The sequence below is a fragment of the Pararge aegeria genome, chromosome 21 (genome assembly GCF_905163445.1).
Source record: "Pararge aegeria chromosome 21, ilParAegt1.1, whole genome shotgun sequence".
Lineage (NCBI taxonomy): Eukaryota > Metazoa > Arthropoda > Insecta > Lepidoptera > Nymphalidae > Pararge > Pararge aegeria.
This window is the reverse complement of record NC_053200.1, coordinates 5,831,575-5,851,627: the sequence shown is the minus strand read 5'-3', so window position 1 is coordinate 5,851,627 and position 20,053 is coordinate 5,831,575. Positions and strand designations below refer to the sequence as shown.

Below are 20,053 nucleotides of genomic sequence, written 5' to 3'. Positions count from 1 at the left end.
TCTTAAAAAGATTTTATCCCCTACAGTATTTTTGTTACCATTTTTTACATTACTGGTTTTAAAGGCTAACTAGCGCATAACTTTGACTTCGTCTGTTCAAAGTACGATTTTAGATTTAATAACAAAAATGTATCATCAATAAAAATTATTTATAAATAGTGTCTATTTAAATTACTTTTACGATTATCAAAACTGTATTATAATTACTTGCACATTCCATATTGTTTCGGCACCAACTTAAGTATTCAAATGTGAACTTTAAGTCATGTGATATAAAGTGTGTTTTGTGTCATATAAGAAGCTGACATTCTTATTATCTAATTTCCAGTTCGGCGTTTAGTGGCAATGGAGTGCGAAAGTCATTACTTGAAGAAAATAAAATTTTCATATTATAAGTAATGACTAATGACTAGACTAGTTTACTAAAGAATCTGCCGCCCGACAGGGCACCAAATTATGAGCTGTGGTCTGTGGAGGAGTGCGGGTTCTTCCCTTTCCCATAGCCGCGACAGCAGTAAACCTACTCGGCTTTACTTTCGCGCCGTAACTTTCAATGAGTATACAAATATGTTGACCGATTCTATTTTAACACATATGACGATGGTTTTGCGTTTTAACGACACAAAACCTGCGACTTATCAATTTCTTTATCTAGCTAATTTCTTTATCCTTACTAATGTTATAAAGTTTGTTTGCTAGTTTGTTATTTACTCCTTCCTTCACCTTTTGTAATTAAGCAACCAACCAAACTGAATTTTGGCACAAAGTTAGTTGAAAGGTCGGAAAATAACATAGGCTACTTTTTATCCCAGGAAAACGAACTGTCCCCACGGGATTTTTAAAAAACCAGTAAGAAACGCGGACAATCAAACGCGGGCAACAGCTTGTACAATATACCCCGAGAAGGAATTGAGAAATTCTTTGCAAACGAAGTCACAGGTTTCTTAGCTAGCATGGACCAAAATATGACAGTTATGCTCGAATAAACTCGGAATGCCTGAGTTCGCAGTAAAGTTCGAAGTCACTTATAAGGGGAGGACCAAATTACATTAAATTGAATTCCGTCCCGGGAGAAGCATCCTACCAATACTGAAATATGTTAGAGAGGAAAAAACCTAAACGTATTTACATATTATATCGATTTGTTAAGGCTTTATACATCAGTAACTGAACGATTGTAAAATCGTATTCTTTTTTTTATTTTTATTACATTACACGTTAGCCCTTAAAAATAACTTCACCTGGTGGTAAGTGATGATTCAGTCTAGAAAGGAAGTGGGCTAACTTGCAGTGGCGTGCACTTCATACATGCACAAAAGCACTGCATACCCAAATTATTTTATGTAAGTCATATTGGAGGAGAAAATTTCCATTTTATGCCATGTACCTGCTTTATGCATACCCTGGCCAAAAACGCTATGCACGCCACTGCTAACCTGGTAGGGAGTATGACAGTTAAATTAAACCCGTACCCCTAATCTGGTTCTACGCTAAATCGCTTAGCGGCAAAGAAGCCTCCCACCGAACCAGACCAGACATAGAAAACTCAGAAACAATAAATTGCCAAATTAACCCTGCCTGGAAACGATCCTGGGACCTCCGACTCCAGACACAGTGCTCACCGCCGCGCGATTGAGGTCTTCCAACTAACGTAATTGAGAAAATCTTGATAGGGAAAACAATAATGCTTCTATTACCCTACTAATATTTTGAAAGTGTGTGGGGATTTATGGATAATATATAACAATAATAATATTTATATATTACGACAATGCACACTTAGCTATCTAGGACGTAGACATAATTATTAGTAGACTCCAGTGGGCTATAAAGGGGTTGAGTGACTTTTTTACATCATGGAAATTAAAACTCAACGAAAGTAAGACTAAAGCTATACTTTTTACGCGAAGCCGGAAGTTGCCTAACAGAAAAAATTCTATTGCTGGTCATGAGATTCCTTGGGGCAAATAAATTAAATATCTGGGTGTGACTCTTGACAAAAAACTCAATTGGACGGAGCATCTATCTAATTCAAGAAAAAGCACTTAAGCACTTAGCGCGGTTCACCCACTTTTAAACCGAAAATCAAATCTAAGGCCTAACACCAAACTTAAAATATACACTTCACTAGTAAGACCTTGCATCACTTACGCATGTCCGGTTTGGAGTAGTACGTGTAATTCGAATTATACGAAACTACAAGTAGTGCAAAATAAAGCATTAAAATCCGCTTATAATACCTCTTTCCGAACTAATCTTTCGTCCTTACATAATCGTATTAAGTTACCTACCTTGAAAGCTTTCATACTGGGGCAATCCAAAAATTGGCAAAAGCCGGTATAAAGACTTATCATATTATATCGATAAGTACAATCGGTACCGACTACCACATCACTACAGTTAAATGCATTTAATTTTTATATAAACGTACGTCTGTACTAAGTTCTACGTAAAACAAGTTATTATCATCCGTTATGTGGCTCAATAAGTTGTTAAAAATGTTTAGTTTATATGCTGTAAAGTTTTAAAAAGGTGTTGTTACCTGCTAAACTGTAAGTAGTATATTATTGATTTGTTCAACCTAGGCTAGTCACCAGGATATGAACTGTAATACAATTATTTAATGAATAAAGGTATTTTAAAAACAAACAAAACAAAACTTAGCTATCTAGTCCCAAAGTAACGTAGCGTTTGTTATGGGTAGGTACTCAGATGAATGATGATTATTTATCAATAATATACATAAATACTTATAAAATACAGATTAACACTGAGACACTAAAAAACATTCATGTTCGGAATCGGAATTTCAGAACGCATGGTCACCGTCCATTGCACCAATCGGTCGTCAAATGGATGTATGGGTGTATGGATGTTTGTTACTTTTTTAAACTACCGAACAAATATTACTATAATTTGGAATGGAGATAGAATATAACTATTAACACATAAGTTACTTTTTACCTCCGAAAAATCTAGGAAAATAGTGTTGGCAGGACGTTCGCAAAATTAAATTGGTGTACAGAATTTGCGATTTAAAAACAAGTGTAATTAGGTCTATTTTACCATGTTGGTATAGAGTTTCGATACACGAAATCGACTACACTTTTGCGAGCTTGGAAATCTTTTACGCTTTCTATAGGTATATGTAGTTTTGTTCGCCAAGCGACCTTATTTTCAGTATCAAGTTATTTTGATATCTCTTATACATAAAAAAAGGTTTCGAGCACTTATTACTCCGACCCTGTATATGGCAACATCACGCCCTAGACCTCTCAAGAGACAATTTAGGGAAGACTTAATTGCCTCTTCGAATGACAAGAGAACTGGGCGGGTTTTTGCGCAAACAATCAATTTAGCAATTCTGCGCAGAAAATCTCCTTGGTGTCTATCCGAACGAGAAATAAATTTGCATAATGACAGGTTAAGCTTGTGATTAAAAACTCCGTGAGTTAGATTTTTAGCCCGTGTTAAAACGTCAGTCTCCAGGATGCTATGTGCCAAACTTCTTCAAGTTTGGTGAAGTGATTTACTTGATTGATCCAAACAAAGGTAACCAATAAACAAACAAACAGACTTCGCATTTATAATTTTAGTATACATAGTTATGGGAGTACCCTTCAAATTCAAAAATATTTTATTCATGTAGACCTTATTACAAGCACTTATGAAGCGTTCATACATTTTACATGTTACACTAATGTTACTGATGGTGATAACTGCATTCGTTAACTTAAAACTAAAGCTAGGAGGGTTCCAAATGCGCCCTGGTCTAAGAAAAGCCCACAACAAACTTACCCAGGTTTTTTTTTTGTTATCACCATCTCACAGTCTAGTTAATGTTGAGCTATAAAGTTAGAGCAATTCATACCCAAGCTTTTTTATCATACATGTAATCCTTAATATTATAATAGGATTTTTCTATAAGCTTACGTTTTATATAAACTTAGAACTTATTGAGAGACATCTCAAGGATTTCACCTATTAATTTGTTATTAAAAGATATACAATTACCCTTAAATGAATTTCTAATTTTATGCAGCCTGGAGAAGTATATATATATATATAGCCTACACTACAAGTTTATTTTTACTTCTTATATTAATATTGTTACAGAACACGGAACTTCTGCACACGGAATCGGTAGTTAATACTTTTAAGTACGAACCATGAGGTCCTGAATTAAATTCCCGAGTCGCACCTACGATCTTTTAGGGGTTTTCTGGCTACCTACTTATTTACCTTTTTTTTAAGTCATTATATATTACGCTTTATTGAAGCTATCGAATCATTAACTGCGTACCCTTAGGAACACCTTTCAGGATCATTATCATAAGCCTATAAATGCTGTATAAAAACACTATAACAGGAGAGAGGACTTAAGAGTATGCTCCAAATATCTATCACCTGTTAGTGACAATGACCAGGATCGACAGCTGTGATAATATTCGTTAAAGCCCACCAATCCACATTGCAGTAGCGTCGTGAGTTTATGCTCTTAAACCCTCAATACCTGTACGTAGGAGTGAGACGATAACAGGCTGAGGGTGTGTGGTAGGCAGATAGGCACGTAGATTTGTTTACTGAAAAACTCAATACCCAACAGTTATTTGACTGTACCATAGAGAAAATCAAATAATCTTTAAATTTTAAATAGATAATTAGGAACCTACTTACTTTACGTGGAATCAAAAGAAATAATGCGAAAATAAAAACAAAAAGGTTAGGATTTAAAGCTAACAATATAAAAATACATTATTCCTGTAAACAGTTCCCCAGAGGGCATACAGCCTAAGTAGCTAGTAGGTACTCGTGGCGTCTTTAAAATAGCCAGATTTGGCCAAAGGCAACAAATTTTTCCGCAAGGGATTTTTTACTTTCTGTGAAAATGAGACCTGTCTCGTTGGTCTCGTAAAGGCTGAAAGTGTTCTATTCCCTTAGATCTTAAATTTCTAGGTATTGCGTTCTCTGCGATGGATTTCCGAAAACTAACTATCTTAGTTAAGTTCAGAGTTAAGATATTTGTGATGTCCGTCAGCCGTCCGCCTCACAAATTCAAAATTCATTAATTTCATGTAGGTTGCTCTTTAAGCCCTTTTGAAACAACAAGTCTGTTTGTTTTTTGTGACTCTACGACCAGTCCAAAAGACTTAACTGAGAAGAAGGCGATAAGAAACTCAGTACTTACTCTCCAGCATTAACAATTTACAATTTAACATTAATTTACCTATCTTGTAACAGATGAAAGCGGATGCTTCCAAGCATCCTTCGGTTTTGGATATTATCTTTATCTATACGACTATACTACGTCTATAAGGGGTGAGATCCCAGTAGGTAAGACTTCAACTTCACTTTTGAGGGGGTGAATTCGAATCCCAGAATACAGGGGCGTGCATAGAGGGTATGCACAGGGTATGCAGATAATAATAATATTAAATAAATATATTACGACAGTACACACATCGCCACCTAGCCCCAAAGTTAGCGTAGCTTGTGTTATGGGTACTAAGACAGCTGATGAATATTGTTATGAATATAATACACAGAAATACTTATAATATACAGATAAACACCCAGACACTGAAAAACATTCATGTTCATCACACAAACAATTTCCAGTTGTGGGAATCGAACCCACGGCCACGACTCAGAAAGCAGGTTCGCTGCTCACTGCGCCAGTCGGCCGTCAACGAAATGACAGAATAAATGAAAGGAACAAAATCTCCATCCAGTATGAGTTATAAATACTTAAGGGTAGGCTTTTTATAACTTTTACAATACCCATCTTTAATTTTTTTTTAATCGTACTGGAGATTTTTTTCATTTCATATATAATCTGCATTCCCGCTGCATACCCTCTATGAACGCCACTGCCAGCATGCACCTCTTACTTTTCTGTGTTACTTATGTGCGTTTTTAGCAATTAAAATAGCACTTGCTTCAACGGTGCAGAAAAACATTGTGAGATAACTTGCATGCCTGAGAGTTCTCTCCATTATATTTTCCAAGGTGGGCTCCATCCACCAATACGCACTGCCTTAACCCCTTCTCATTGTGAGAGGAGACCCGTGCTCTGTAGTGGACCGGTAATGGGTGGATATGATGATGATACGTCCATGCTTAATATAAAAAGAGAAAAGCTTTGTTTGTTTATTTGAAACTGATAAACTTTACTAGCTAACTTTATCAATCACAAACTTTAGCCTAGTGTTTAGGCCTCGACCTTCTTTCGGCGAGATCGTGTTCGAGCACGTTCAGCCACTGATATTTTACTAAAAGTTGCAATGAGTTTCATAAGCGTTCCAATCAGCATTAAAGCAGTTTTGTGAGTCTTTGCTCTATTATAAGAGAGATAGCCCTATTAGGCATCTCTTCTCGCCAAGAAAAGTGGCGTGTGTCCAGCTAAGGGGGATCAAATAGGCTGATGATGATCTTATTACACGAAAACTATCCAATACATTTTGTATTAAATCAGGTCGCAGTGATTTTCCATTACCAAATTGACGAGGGCTCTAAGCCATTCTCCATTAGCTCGCGTATTGGTTTTAACTCGATTTGACAGTGTTTTTAGGGCAGCCCGAACGGGATTGCACGCGTGAAATTCGTCTAAAAACATACAAAGTTTATGTTGCTCACATTTCATTTCATTGGCTATCCTCGCATTCCTGCTCCTGCATTTCAGGATTTGATTCGAACGAATTTACCAGCGCAAAAAATATATTTCAATTGCTAATTTTTCAATCTATTAGCTAAATATTGGTATGCGTTGTTAAAGGAAAAGTTAGTAAGTATATAACTCTAAGCTCACATTTACTGTAACCATAATAATAATTAATACGATATTTGCAAGTATACCCACAGTGAGAACTAAGACCAATACATTTTGATCCAAGACCAAGTCCTGCCTCCTTCATTCACATATTTCATCCACACAAAATATTGCGGAATACCTGAAAAGTGTTGCAATGGTCATCTACGCTCCGGTATTATTAATAACCTTACTAATACTAATTAAAAAAAACTTAAAATCATAAAAGCCGCATTAACTGTCCAAGCGTTGTGACTTGTGAATAGGTTTCTATGATGTAAAATCGGTAGCTGAAATAAAATTTTGGCTTGGTTTTTTGAAGTTATTCAATAATATATATAACTAAGACAGAAGCAGAATACAAAATCCGCTTAGTATCACTTAGTAACGATATGTTTTTTTAGCGAAAGAAAATTTTATGTGTCGTCTATATATCGATTGACTCATTCTATTTTCAAAATCTCTATAATTTAAGTTAATTCAAAATTACGGTATGTAAGCCAGTAACCATCAAACAAATCGACTGTAAAACTGGGATAAAGAACCTCCAGCTTATTGAAAACATTTTGTCCCCGAAACATTGCCTTTAGTGTGAACATTCTCTCTTAAAATTCAACCTCCGCGAAACGTTAAGGAAAAGCATAGGTATGCAAATTAAATTGCTCATCAACGAATCCCATTACGATCACTCAAATGGGGGCAAAATTAACACAATTAATAAAGCGTGTTGTTCGAAATCCGACAGTCATACTAAAAGCTGAGAACGTTTTACAGAGCTTATTTAAATGAATCAAAATGCTTTAGAAAATCTTTAGCATATACTTACATTGGCAAGGTTGCTTGGAAGCAAGCCGTTCTCTCACAAATAATAATTGTATTGATAAATTGTAAAATATTGGAAAAGAGCAACTGAGTTATTTCTCTGCTTGTTATCGGTAGAATCTGCCTTACAAACAAGTGGTAGAATAAAGCTATTTAAAATACATAAATTATATTATTTTTTTTATTTGAATTTAACGTTGAATTAAAAGTCAATACATATTAAGGTCATTGAAAATGGATTCTTTTATCACCCCCTTCTTGATATATCATTCTAGACATAGTTTAATAAATTGTTATAATATGTTACCACTGTTTATCATATAAATAAAGGCATAATAAAACAATATGTACAGTAAATAATATAATTTTACATTTGACGGAGTCGATATTTTCAATTCGTTGTTTTCTCTTTCTATACTCGGTCAATATTTCTCTTTATTTGTATAATGGAAGTACGTTTGCGTATCGAAGAAGCTTGTCAATGCTTCGCCAGACTTATGAATAAATTATACAAATAGGGGTCGGAGACATCGGCGTAACCCATCATCTTAATTTACCCGAATGGTAATGGACGGTATGTCGTGTATAAATGCAGTAATGTACATTATTACATTTTATATTTTGTCGAACAGAGATAGCTACCGTAAGATAAATCTTACCTTAGTACTCTTTATAAGTTATAATGTAACTGTTTTCTTGAGTTTCTGGTAACTTGTAGTGTTTTAGCCTAAACATTTTTAGAACTAAATAAATAAAGAACGTCAGCTGTGTTAAAGGCTATGTAGCATTATTTACTCAATGCTAAGATTACGTAAATCTGGTACAGATATCTTACATACTGGAGATAAACAAAGGAAACCATACTGGCGATCATACTGGAGATATTCTTGCTTTTGTAGAAAACCAAACAGAACTTAAGAGGTTTCAAACACTGATCAACGCAGATGCCTCAGCTATGAAATTGGCATTTAATACTATAAAAGTGGCAAATTTAATAACAAAAACCTCATGCGCGCCAACCCTACATAGGTAAAATTGAAATAAATCAGGATAGGACTCGATTTGTAGAAGCCATCACATAAATTAACTCGGGTAAATTGGTGACGTGTGCTATATTTTCCCCAACATTTCTCTTCGTATTTCGTTACAAAGCTTTTAGGTATTTCGGGTGTTGACATTCTGATACACATCACCGCGCGTAATTTTCTTCTGTTGGTAAGAAATAATGTTTATATTTCTTAAATATAGCTCGACGATAATTTTTTTGAATCTGTCGATATTTCGACCCAGTTGCATGGATCGTGGTCACGACGGGACTGGACTATATTTAAGAAGTGTTGATTAACCACGAAAATGTTCGTTTAATATCTTTAATAATGTTAATAGTTAAATAGGGGATGATATTGTATTGATTCAGGAAAAGAAACTAGAAAGAGAAAAGTACGAGTATTGTAATTTTTTTTTTTTAAATGTGAGGTTTATATCCTCTGAGTGTATAAAATAACTATTTTCTCTGGTTCACCAATACATTATAATACTTATACTGACTTGAGGATCATCATCAATACATTTCCGGGCCACTGCAGGGTACGGGTCTTCTCTCAGAATAAGTACGGTTGGTCCACGGTGCGGTTGGTAGATTTCATATGCCTTGGGAACATTATGGAGAACTCTTAGGCAAGTAGGTTTTCTCATGGTAAAGAGCCTCTAAGAGCCCGTGAACCCCAGACCTTCGTCGTAAGTAAAATTATATATACTTTCATGAACATTAAGGGGTTGCCAGGAGTGTCTGGCAATCCCTAATAATGTGATTTTTAACAATATTCTGAAGATAATGCCAAAAAATCGCACTTTATTATTGGATGAAGTTAGATCGGTATTTTACACACCTTTAATACCGTTTGCCTGCCAAAGTCAGGGCGACCCGAACTTAATAATGAGCCATCGTTCTTACCTGGCAGCATGCGCTGACAAACTTTCAGCTTTCATAAAATAACGAAGGTCTGGGGTTCACGAGCTCTTGCTCTATCACGATGTTTCCCCTTCACTTCAATTATTTAAACTAAAAACAGACATAACTTCGAAAAGATAGAAGTGCATGCCCAAGATCTAACTCGGTCCATCCAAAAGCGAAGCCGAAGCTCCCGCTATTACAAAACGTTAAGGATATAATAATAAACTCAATGTCTAAATTTGAGGGGAACACTTGCTCACAAGGGCATAGCCGGAAGCCATGAACACATGCTTTAAGGATCATTTCAACAAAAGGGCTGAATTATTAAACATATCTTACAGCTTCGTGGGTGGAATACAGATTAATTCAGATTTTTTTTTCTATAGGAAAATGTACACTCTACTATTCTTGACACATTACCAGTGGCATGTAACACATTTTTTATTTTATTTATACTCTTTATTTGCATACGAAAAAAAAGAAGATTTAAAAAAACACAGCCAGAATCAGTATACAAAAGGCGGGATATTGATATAATGAGGATATTGTGGGCTAGCAAGTGTTGTTATTTGTTTGTTTGTTTTTCCCTAACTTATCAACTAATCAACTTGATTTTTGGGATAGAGTTAGTTGAAAGGACGGAGAATACAATTTTCATTGCAGAAAAAGCAACAGGTTGGTTAAATACCATTATAAACGTAGAAGAAGAACGCAGACAACAGCTAGTTAATTTATAAAGATAGTATTAAAGTTTCACTAGTGACAGAATACATGAGGACTTGCATGGCATGGCTATGAAACGCTTAGAAAGTCATATTACCAGAAGAATGTTATATAATTGATTTAAAGGAAAAAGAACTAAAGGAAGTTCAGAGAAGAGATGAATGGATTGAGAGATAGAAGATATGCATGTTACATGAGTGAAAAGTGAGATGTCGGCTTATTGAAGTTAGTGGAAGAAAATACGGAGTTGTGCCGACGGTACTCAGCAAAGTAAGCGGGTGGGTGAATATTTAGGCTTGGCTTGAGTAAAACGCTGCTGGCACCATTTGAAAAACTGTAGTTGCCGTTGCTTGACAGGTAGCAAACACAATATTAGTTATTTAGTGGTTATCTAGTAAATTCATAAGAAAAAATAATAAGACGCTTCCAGACATTCGTCACGTCTTTGTTAATATTTAATACTCGACAATATTAAAGCACTGACGCGAGGTTGGGTATCGCCGCTAGGTATGATTTCTTTCTGAAAGGCGGAGTGAAACAGTAATGCCAAAAATAATTCAAATAACTGAAGTGCCTTCTTTGTACTGTCTGCTCATAAAATAAAATTCTGTTGTTTTTTTACTAAGAAAACAAACGTCGAAAGTTATGGTCCATATAATTAAGGTACCTGACAGAGACTCGTGCGAGTCAGGTTAACTTGGGCCCGGGTTATGAAATATTAAAAGCAGGTGCTAATTATATTATTACTTATAGCTGAAGTTCTAATTACAATTCACTAGGTAAACGTAACTAATGATTACCTACTTATTGTTACGACTTAGGAAATGAAATAAAGGTAAACAACCTTTTTATCTTTTGATTAAAGCATACATTAAAAGTTTCGAAAACATGCTTAACTAATTTCTAATTTTGTAGATTTTACCAATTATTAGATTTTTGAATGCCAAGTTGCAAACATTAATAAAATAATGACCAGGCGGACAGAGTATAGTTTAAGTTTTAAAAAGTATAGTTTTACATTTGTTACAAATTGCTGTTATAAGGTAATTTGATAAAGCAATGCCAAAGCTTTGAGCCTGAAGCCCGTGGTGGCCAACAAAACTATCCAGTGTGCTAATCCCATAGATTCTAATAGATTTCCCTGTAATCGTAAACAAAACATCGAACACGAACGGTGAATGAACTCAGTCAACGATGACTGAGTTCCGGCTCATTAATTGTTTATTAACTGGTAATTGGATTTAAGTTAAGTTCAGTTATCTTATACCATTCTCAAATTTAGTTAAAACTACTTATGTGCCAGTAGGTTGTAATAACACGGGCAGCCACGCCCTGCAGACCGGAACAAAGCAATGCTGCTTAGCGGCAGAAATAAGCATGACGGAAGTACTTTCCGCATCACACACGTAACATAAAGCTAATCTAGTATTACAAAATGCTAAAAATTAAAAAAATTAGGTAAACCTTCGTTATTTTCATAAACGTGTCGAAAGAGGTAATTCATCGCACTTGTTAAACGATTTTATCCATAATGAATGAGGACGTGTTTAAGAAAACATTGTGTTTGAAGCTTGACTAGCGGAAAATGGAATGAGTTATTATACATGAATTAGATTTGCTTTGGGTAGACCTCATTTGTTTATAAAAAAAAAAACATTTCCTGGTTTCGGTATGATACGTTAACAATAGTTATTTTTTTTTTAAATTCGGCATGTTTATTTATTCATTGGAAATTCAAATAGCGTTGCAAATCATTTTGGTTATGGATTTAACTTAATGCTTATTTAAGGCCAAATATAGATTACAAATCTTAACCCTGAAAATTAAAAAGTTTAAGAGATACGAACTAGGAGAAACTAAAATAAATAGAACAATCTGTTGAAATATTCGAATGTGCGAATGTATGTGCAAGGGTGCGTATGTGTGTCATGTTGTTGATAATGTAACGTGGTTTGAATGTTTGAGTATAGGCAACGAGGTCAAGGGTTGATTTACAGGTGGAGACGTAGAGATAAGTTTTCTATCTTGATGTTATCAGTCTTTACTATTCTTGATTTACCGGAATTTTCTAACCCCGTTCATGGGCAAACAGGCATACCTGTTATTATGACTTAACATGTGATAATAATCGTCCGAATCTGCCAAACTGTGATGGAGCTACGTGGAGGGTTTAAACTCTTTATCCCGCTCCTGTGAAGGCTGACAATGAGTAGGATGGTGATAAATAATATTAATATTAATCATGTCCACGGTTTCTGTATGTTCTTAGTTCTGTAATTATGGTCATTATCAAAACCAGCATCCTAAAAAAAATCGCTTTTTATTTACACACACGTAATCAACAGTTCCGATCGCTATCCGTGATCTTCATAATCAGTTTCACTTGACCAAATGGCGCTCTTCGACAGAAAATACTCAAATTACATAAAAAAGTTCCCTCGATCTTTCTAAGATCGTTCTCAAATAGAAATTCACCAAATGTAAAGCGGACTACTTCTGAGGTATGACATACATTGCGGTGAATAATTGGTGAAGTAATCGCGTAAAAAATATACAACAACAAAAAACTCTGTCGCATTGAAAACCTCCTCGCATGAAAATGTATCATTTCATCATGTTCAGCTCGCATCCATTCGGGTTCAGTCTAATAGCAAATAATATATTGCCGCTTCCGTTAAGGTTGCGAACCTGGTATAGTTATAGATTTCACAATTTTAGCTCGTACACTAATAATCTATCTACAATAACATCGGAGTATATTTGCAAATCAACGATGGAGATGGAATAATCTTGTCCTGCCCTCGTTTCAGCACTTCAGGGACGAGGTCTCTAACGATATCCCTTTTGTGATTACGACCTTCATAGAATCAATCTCTAAAAACTTGTTCCTTCGTCCCAAAGTAATAATAAATTCCTTAACTAAAATCAAGGCCCTTAATTTTTTTCTGTATAGTGAATGACATATAAATTATGTCCTTAATATGACGAAATATGATGAATGATGAAATGATAACCTTAGTATAACTTATGTAGTGAAGTCGATAAAGAAAACCTTAAGAAGATATGAATGGATTGTTTAAAGATATGCCTTTTAGAGGGATAAATAGCGAGATGATGGCTAACAGAAGTGAGTGGAAGGAGAAGACAAGTTGTGCAGATCCCAATTATGAAATAAAACTTAAATCATATTACTACTCCTCGTAAATATAAATTGTTGGAATGATTGCTGGAATGAACTCCGGTGCCAACTTATTTATTTTTCATTGAGTTAGATAGATTGTTTCTATAACAAATTCAGTTAAGTATAATAAGTTTAGTAAGTAATTACTTACTAAACTTATTACCTTGATGACTTACGGATCTGAGACATGGCCTCATAAGAAGGCTCAGAGTCACTCACTAGGCGTTTGAGAGACCTACGCTTGGAGTATGAGAAGATCCGTAGGAGAACTAGGGTTACCGACATAGCTCAGCGAGTCGCGAAGTTGAAGTGGCAATGGGCAGGGCACATAGCTCGGAGAACCGATGGACGTTGGGGTCTTAAGGTACTCGAATGGCGACCCCGCACCGGTAAACGCAGCGTAGCTCGACCCCCAACGAGGTGGACAGATGACATCAGGCGAGTCGCTGGGAGCCGTTGGAGGCAAGCGGCCCAGGACCGTGTATTGTGGTACCTACAAAAGACCATGACCAAGAGATGTCCAGCAGTGGACGTCAATTGGTTGAAATGATGATGATGATGATGAAGTCATTTAAAAGTACAATTATAACGCAAAGCAGACATTGTGCGAATGAGAAAACACGACAGCAGCTGCGTCTTATAAATCTATTCTTCAATGGCACCGGTAAACCTTTGTTACCGTTACCTATTTTATGGAAAAATAATTTGCAAAGTTAGTTTATCTGAACAAATCCACAATTTACTTTTAGAAAGGAAAATGAAGAAATAGTTTTTTTTGATCTAGCCATACTACCCATATTTATATTATAAATGTGAAAGTGTGCTAGTGTGTGTAGTAACAACAGCGAGTAAATAATAAATATTGGATTAGGTTACATTTTCCGCGGAATTCTTTTGATAAATTGTATTCTCCGTGTTTATGATGCGTTATTTTTCTCGCTTAACACTCAGAAGATCATATTCCTATTTCGACGAAATAAATCCAACAACAGGAAAAATGTCTGTATGTTAGCGAGTGAGTGATTGCTTAAGCCGTTGTCCTCAGTACTGGCCAAGTGTAGATTGGTCCACTTCACAACCCTTCGAAAACATTACGGAGCATTCTCAGTCAGGGTTTCCTTACGATGTTGCCTTCATCGTAAAAGCCAGTGGTATTGAATTGTTTTAATTAAAAACGCGAGAAACTCCGAAAACTTGGAGGTGCATGCCGGGTATGAAACTCGTCAATGGAAACCATAGATAGATAGATTGACGGCCGATTGGCGCAGAGGGCAGCGACCCTGCTTTCTGAGTCCAAGGCCGTGGGTTCGATTCCCACAACTTGAAAATGTTTGTGTGATGAACAGGAATGTTTTTCAGTGTCTGGGTGTTTATATGTATTTTATCAGTATTTATGTATATTATTCATTGAAAAAAATATTCATCAGTTATCTTAGTACCCATAACACAAGCTACGCTTACTTTGGGGCTAGATGGCGGTGTGTGTATTGTCGTAGTATATTTATTTATTTATTTATAGATAAATAGAAATGTATTAGTATTATTAGTTATTAGTAGTATGTACTTTAGTGTGTAAATTTATGTATAGTTTATTGTAATTGCGATTTCCCGTCTCTCATGTATTACTGTGTACTATCGTTAAGGTTACCTGGCAAAGATCACTTTTAGTGATAAAGGCGCCTTTTGCTTTTAATTTTTTTTTTTAGTATATTTTTAATTTCTCCTTTACTACGCAATAAAGATATTCAAAGAAATAAATATAAGAGTTTTTATATTGTGTAATTATTTATCTATTATGAAAATTAAGCTTAATTTGCTAAAGTCCGCGAAAAGCAGGAAAATCTGTATGCTGTAATTTATAAATTCTTCAATCCTTATACTCCACAAAACAGATCTTCGGCAATTTACCCTATACCCACGTTTCGCTCCCAAACCGGAGCATCCTCAGAAGATGTTGACTTTACAATGTATAATTGTTAAGTGATAATTGTTAAGTGATAATGTATAATTGTTAAGTTTAATTTTATTATTAAACTTATCCTTTTTCTTTATTCATTCAACAACTATTTATTTATTTTGAACCAATATCAAATTAAGTAATATTTTCGTTAGAATATACAAGTTTCTTGAGATATTCTCTGAATGTATTTGCCTACCTAACACCGTTTTTTGATACAACTAGGTAATTGGTCCCCGCGGCTCTGGTAAAACATGTTCTCGTTTCTTTTACCAAATAAAATAAAAAATAATAAGAGATGGACGACTTGTAATAACGATGATATAAAAACAGTCAAAGGTTTTATTAAGTAAGTACAAGCAGTGTTATATAGAGAATATATTACAATGCATTGATTAATTATAAAACCGATGCATTTTCATGGATTCGGTATTTTTGATGTTTTATTTTGTATTTTACTTTTATTAAGTCAGATATAGGGGCACCCGCGCCGCGTCGTTCGCACTCGCGACATTTTTCATTTTTCATTTTTTTTTTGTGTTTTCGTATTGTTTAGATAATAATATAAATATATGAATGAATCAATGAATACACTTTTTGGCACCACATAAACATATAGAAAAATTTTAAGTAAAAATTTAACGAAAAGGATACAATTTCGCTACATAGCATATTATAATTAATGAACATTGGAACTATAATCTAAGTCACTGTTATAAGCAAGAAATGCTCACAATGTATGCATATATGTATGGGTAATGTAAATGGATTTGAATCTATATTAACAATCAATGAATTTAAAAAGCTTTTCTCGATATTTAGTGATAACAACGATAATTTTTAATATTGTATTAATTTTTTTTAAAACACGGCCCTAAATGTTGTTTTATTTTTTGTTTCAGAGCGATTCGGGGTATGAAGAACACCCAGCACATAATTCTCATTGCCGTCGTCAAAAAGAGGTGAGTCTGCAAATAGTTAAATTATTTATTACGCACCAGCGTGCGTGAAGCTCGAATGCCTTTGGTATAGGAAGTTGGAGTATAAATAAAGCAAGTCAGGGAAGTACAATCGCCATGCCTATTTCTACCGCTAAGCAGCATTGTTGCAGAGTGTGGCTATAACATGTCCATCATAATATAAATATCGCTATTTTTCCACATGAAAAATGATAACTGGTTTGATTTAGACAAAAATACGAGACTCAAAAGGAAAAGTAACATTTCAATCTTGAGCCAATTAAGGCATAATCAATGAAATAATTAATTACGTAGCACAGGTAAGTATTACAAATTAAAACTGGTACAGGCTTCCGGAGCTGTAGAAGTCTTATGTAAATTAAAGTTGTCAATGTGATATTTAATAGATAACGATCATAAATCCTAGAGCAACTTGAATTGACTCGCAGTATTTATTTAATCCACTTCAACCTTAAATAAATGTATTATTTAAATTTTATTTTAAACCATTGTTAGTTAACGTTTTGTTAACATTCAGTCATGGCTTGATGCATATAGTCCTTCTGATACCTTAATATTAGGTCTTAACACGATCTAAGATACACACAATTTATTCAGCATAGTGATATTACTGAAGTAAAATAAAAATGTGGCGGGTGTAAAACCGAGGGCCACAGATAACTGCATTCGTCAACTTAAAACTAAAGCTAGGAGGGTTCCAAACGCGCCCTGGTCTAAGAGGAGCCCATAAGAATCTTAGCCAGGTTTTTTTTTTGTTATCGCCATCTTCCACTCCAGTTAATGTTGTGCTATGAAGTTAGAGCAATTCATACCTAAGTTTTTATATCATTCATGCAGTGGCGTGCATAGAAGGTGTGCACAGCGTAAGATAAATGATATAAAATAAAGAAAATCTCCAGTACGAGTTTTAAATAATTAAGGGTAGGCTTTTTAAAATTCTTACAATGCCTATTCTTAAGTTTTTTATAACTCGTACTGAAGATTTTGAAATTTTGAATTTTTGAATTTTGAATAGGAAGATGGTTCGTTATTTTATTATTAAAACCACCAGGTGATTGTGAGGTGTGTATTCGCACCAATGATTGAGCTTAATGAAATACGTCAGATATCACAACTCCGCTAATACATCACAGCAAAACTTTATAATATGGCACCGTCTCAGTTTAACTTTAAAGTCTTATCTGACTTAGGAAGTTTACTCACGAGGCAAAAGCCAAAGTTTATAAATGGACTTAATTCATATCAGTTTATTTACTTTTCTTTTAAAACTTCGCTAGTACCTATTTATTTGATTTATTATGTTGTGAATAACATTCATCTTGTTTATTTTGACGGACAATGGATTCTACGACCTCCTTGGCGCAATAGTAAACTCAGGGGGTTTTAAGTGGTTAGATACCGGGTACGATCCCCGGCAGAGCCATTTAAAAATTTTCAATTTCGGGATTTTCTGTGATCTTTCAAACAGATGTGCCACTAAGCGATTTACCTGTTATGGGTATGGATTTAATATAACTGCCATACTCCTAACAGGTAAGCCCGTTACCAGCAAGTGAGGTTGCAGTCAAGGGCTAACTTGTAGTGAAATAAGAAAAATTGTAACATCACTTCAGAAGTGTAACTGCTTTATATTGTAAGTTTTAATTGTAAGTTTCCAATTAATCCGCAGTTATTGTAAATTAGTAATTTCCGTACATTATCGTAACTAGAAGTTAAAAACTCGTTTGATACTTTGAACTCCCAATAGGCATCAGTTTCATTCACTCCTTGTTTTGCGGACAAAGAACATGGACACCTAGTATAAAAATATATATTTTACATTTTACAACAGCGACCCATTTCAGCGACATTCATAAATATAAAACCTAAAAATAGAAAAAAAGTTACTAATATTAAAGTAAAAAAAAACAATTCGGTGCATCGGCGGTGGTACATCCTATAAAATGAGTGCAATGGAAATCACTGTTTGATCCATTTAATTCATTGAATGATTAATATCAACTTACTTTCAGTTTATTTTGTCGGTTATGATCTAATTATGCATAGAATTTAATATCCAAAAAAATATATATCTATATATATAAAAAAAGAAAATGTGTGGGTATGTTCGTATAGGCTCCGAAACGGCTGGATCGATTTCAATGAAACTTTCAGGGATTCTTCGGATTGACCTGGCGAGTAATCCTGTAAAGTTTGGTGACGATCGGAGCACTCCTACTTTTGAACTGTCAAATACAGCTTTTATTTACTATGATGATATTCTATTGTTGGGTGTACATGGGTGTAGATAATGATCTTCACCCGCTCGAGAAGAGAATGAATACAGAGAGAAATAAATAATTTAATATATTATGAGACTTAAATTAAAAATTTAATGATGTAAGTTTATTGTTTAAATATAATAAAGCAAAATCTAGTCCGGCGAAGCGGGCTGGGTACGCTAGTAAGATATATAAGATATGTATACTGTACATATTCTTCAGTCGCACATAATTATTTTTGGTATTTTATCATCCCTACATTTGGGTAAATATATTTAAAGTAATAAGAGAGGAAGCGTACAAATTCTTTTTCATTTATATTCCATTCCACATTGCTTCATGTTTAAGTCAATAAGACGACGGAATACAAAGGCATCGCCTTTCTAAATTAAGGATTAAGCCTCTCGTACCGTTATCTAAATAATAATAACTACGCTTACAGTCATATCCAAACGAATTACATATTAAACCTACATATTTTTGAACAGTTATTTTAGTTTGTCAAGACATTGAAAGCTGTAATTATTAAGTTTTCTATAACTTAACTAAATGTCTTTGCAAATATGGTATAGAAGCAGGCGGTTCTTTGCGGAAATCCATTTTTTTCAATCTATGGTAAATGAAAATGAAGCTTAATTTGCTATATCATCAGGGGTATCCTCAGGAGATGTTGACTTAACAATTATTCATCCTAAAGTCATTATTCATTATATTATTATGAAAAAGAAGCTTAATTAACTATACTCCGCGAAAAGCAGGAGAATCATCTAAAAAAATAAATCTTTATACTCAAACTTTATACTCCACACCAAACAGATCTTCGGCAATGTACGTTTCTCTCTGACACCGGAGCATCCTTAGGAGATGTTGACTTTAGAATGAATAATTGTTAAATGTTGGATAAAAGCAAGCGTTACTTTGAGGAATTTCATGATATATTATGAAAATAAAGCAAATTTTTTTGAATAATTGTTGTTTAGCACTTGATTGCTTGAAAACCACTGGTAACTAATTCTGTTTTATTTAGTAGTCATAATTGATTGATCCAACAGATAGCCCATCTAGTAATGAGTAGACAACAGTCGACTTTAAACAGAGTAACACTTCGTAGGGTATGCAAGCAACAAGTCTAACAGAGAGTCGCCCTGTGTCCATCAATCTGAGATGCGTGTGTGTGTGGAGATTCGGAATGTTAGCAGCGTACGGGTTTCGATAGCGTCACCGGGTTTCGAAGCGAGCGCGGATCGTCGCCTGATAAAGGGTTTTGAGCCCCAGGGCTCGAGTAATATCGGGCGGACGTACTCCTTGGGGCATTGGACCTCGGTTTAGGCGGACGTTGGAGTTTGTCGACTAATGGGAAGGTGATT

General features: G+C 34.8%; 1 protein-coding gene across 3 annotated transcripts in view; it reads left to right on the top strand.

The window, feature by feature from the left end:
- LOC120633005 (high affinity cAMP-specific and IBMX-insensitive 3',5'-cyclic phosphodiesterase 8) overlaps positions 1-20,053 on the top strand; it is a 260,512-nt gene that overhangs the window by 184,227 nt on the left and 56,232 nt on the right. For all 3 annotated transcript variants that reach the window (XM_039903026.1, XM_039903027.1, XM_039903028.1), the window contains one exon: positions 16,348-16,407. In XM_039903026.1, the coding sequence (XP_039758960.1) occupies positions 16,348-16,407 (60 nt within the window). The remainder of the gene's footprint in view (positions 1-16,347; positions 16,408-20,053) is intronic.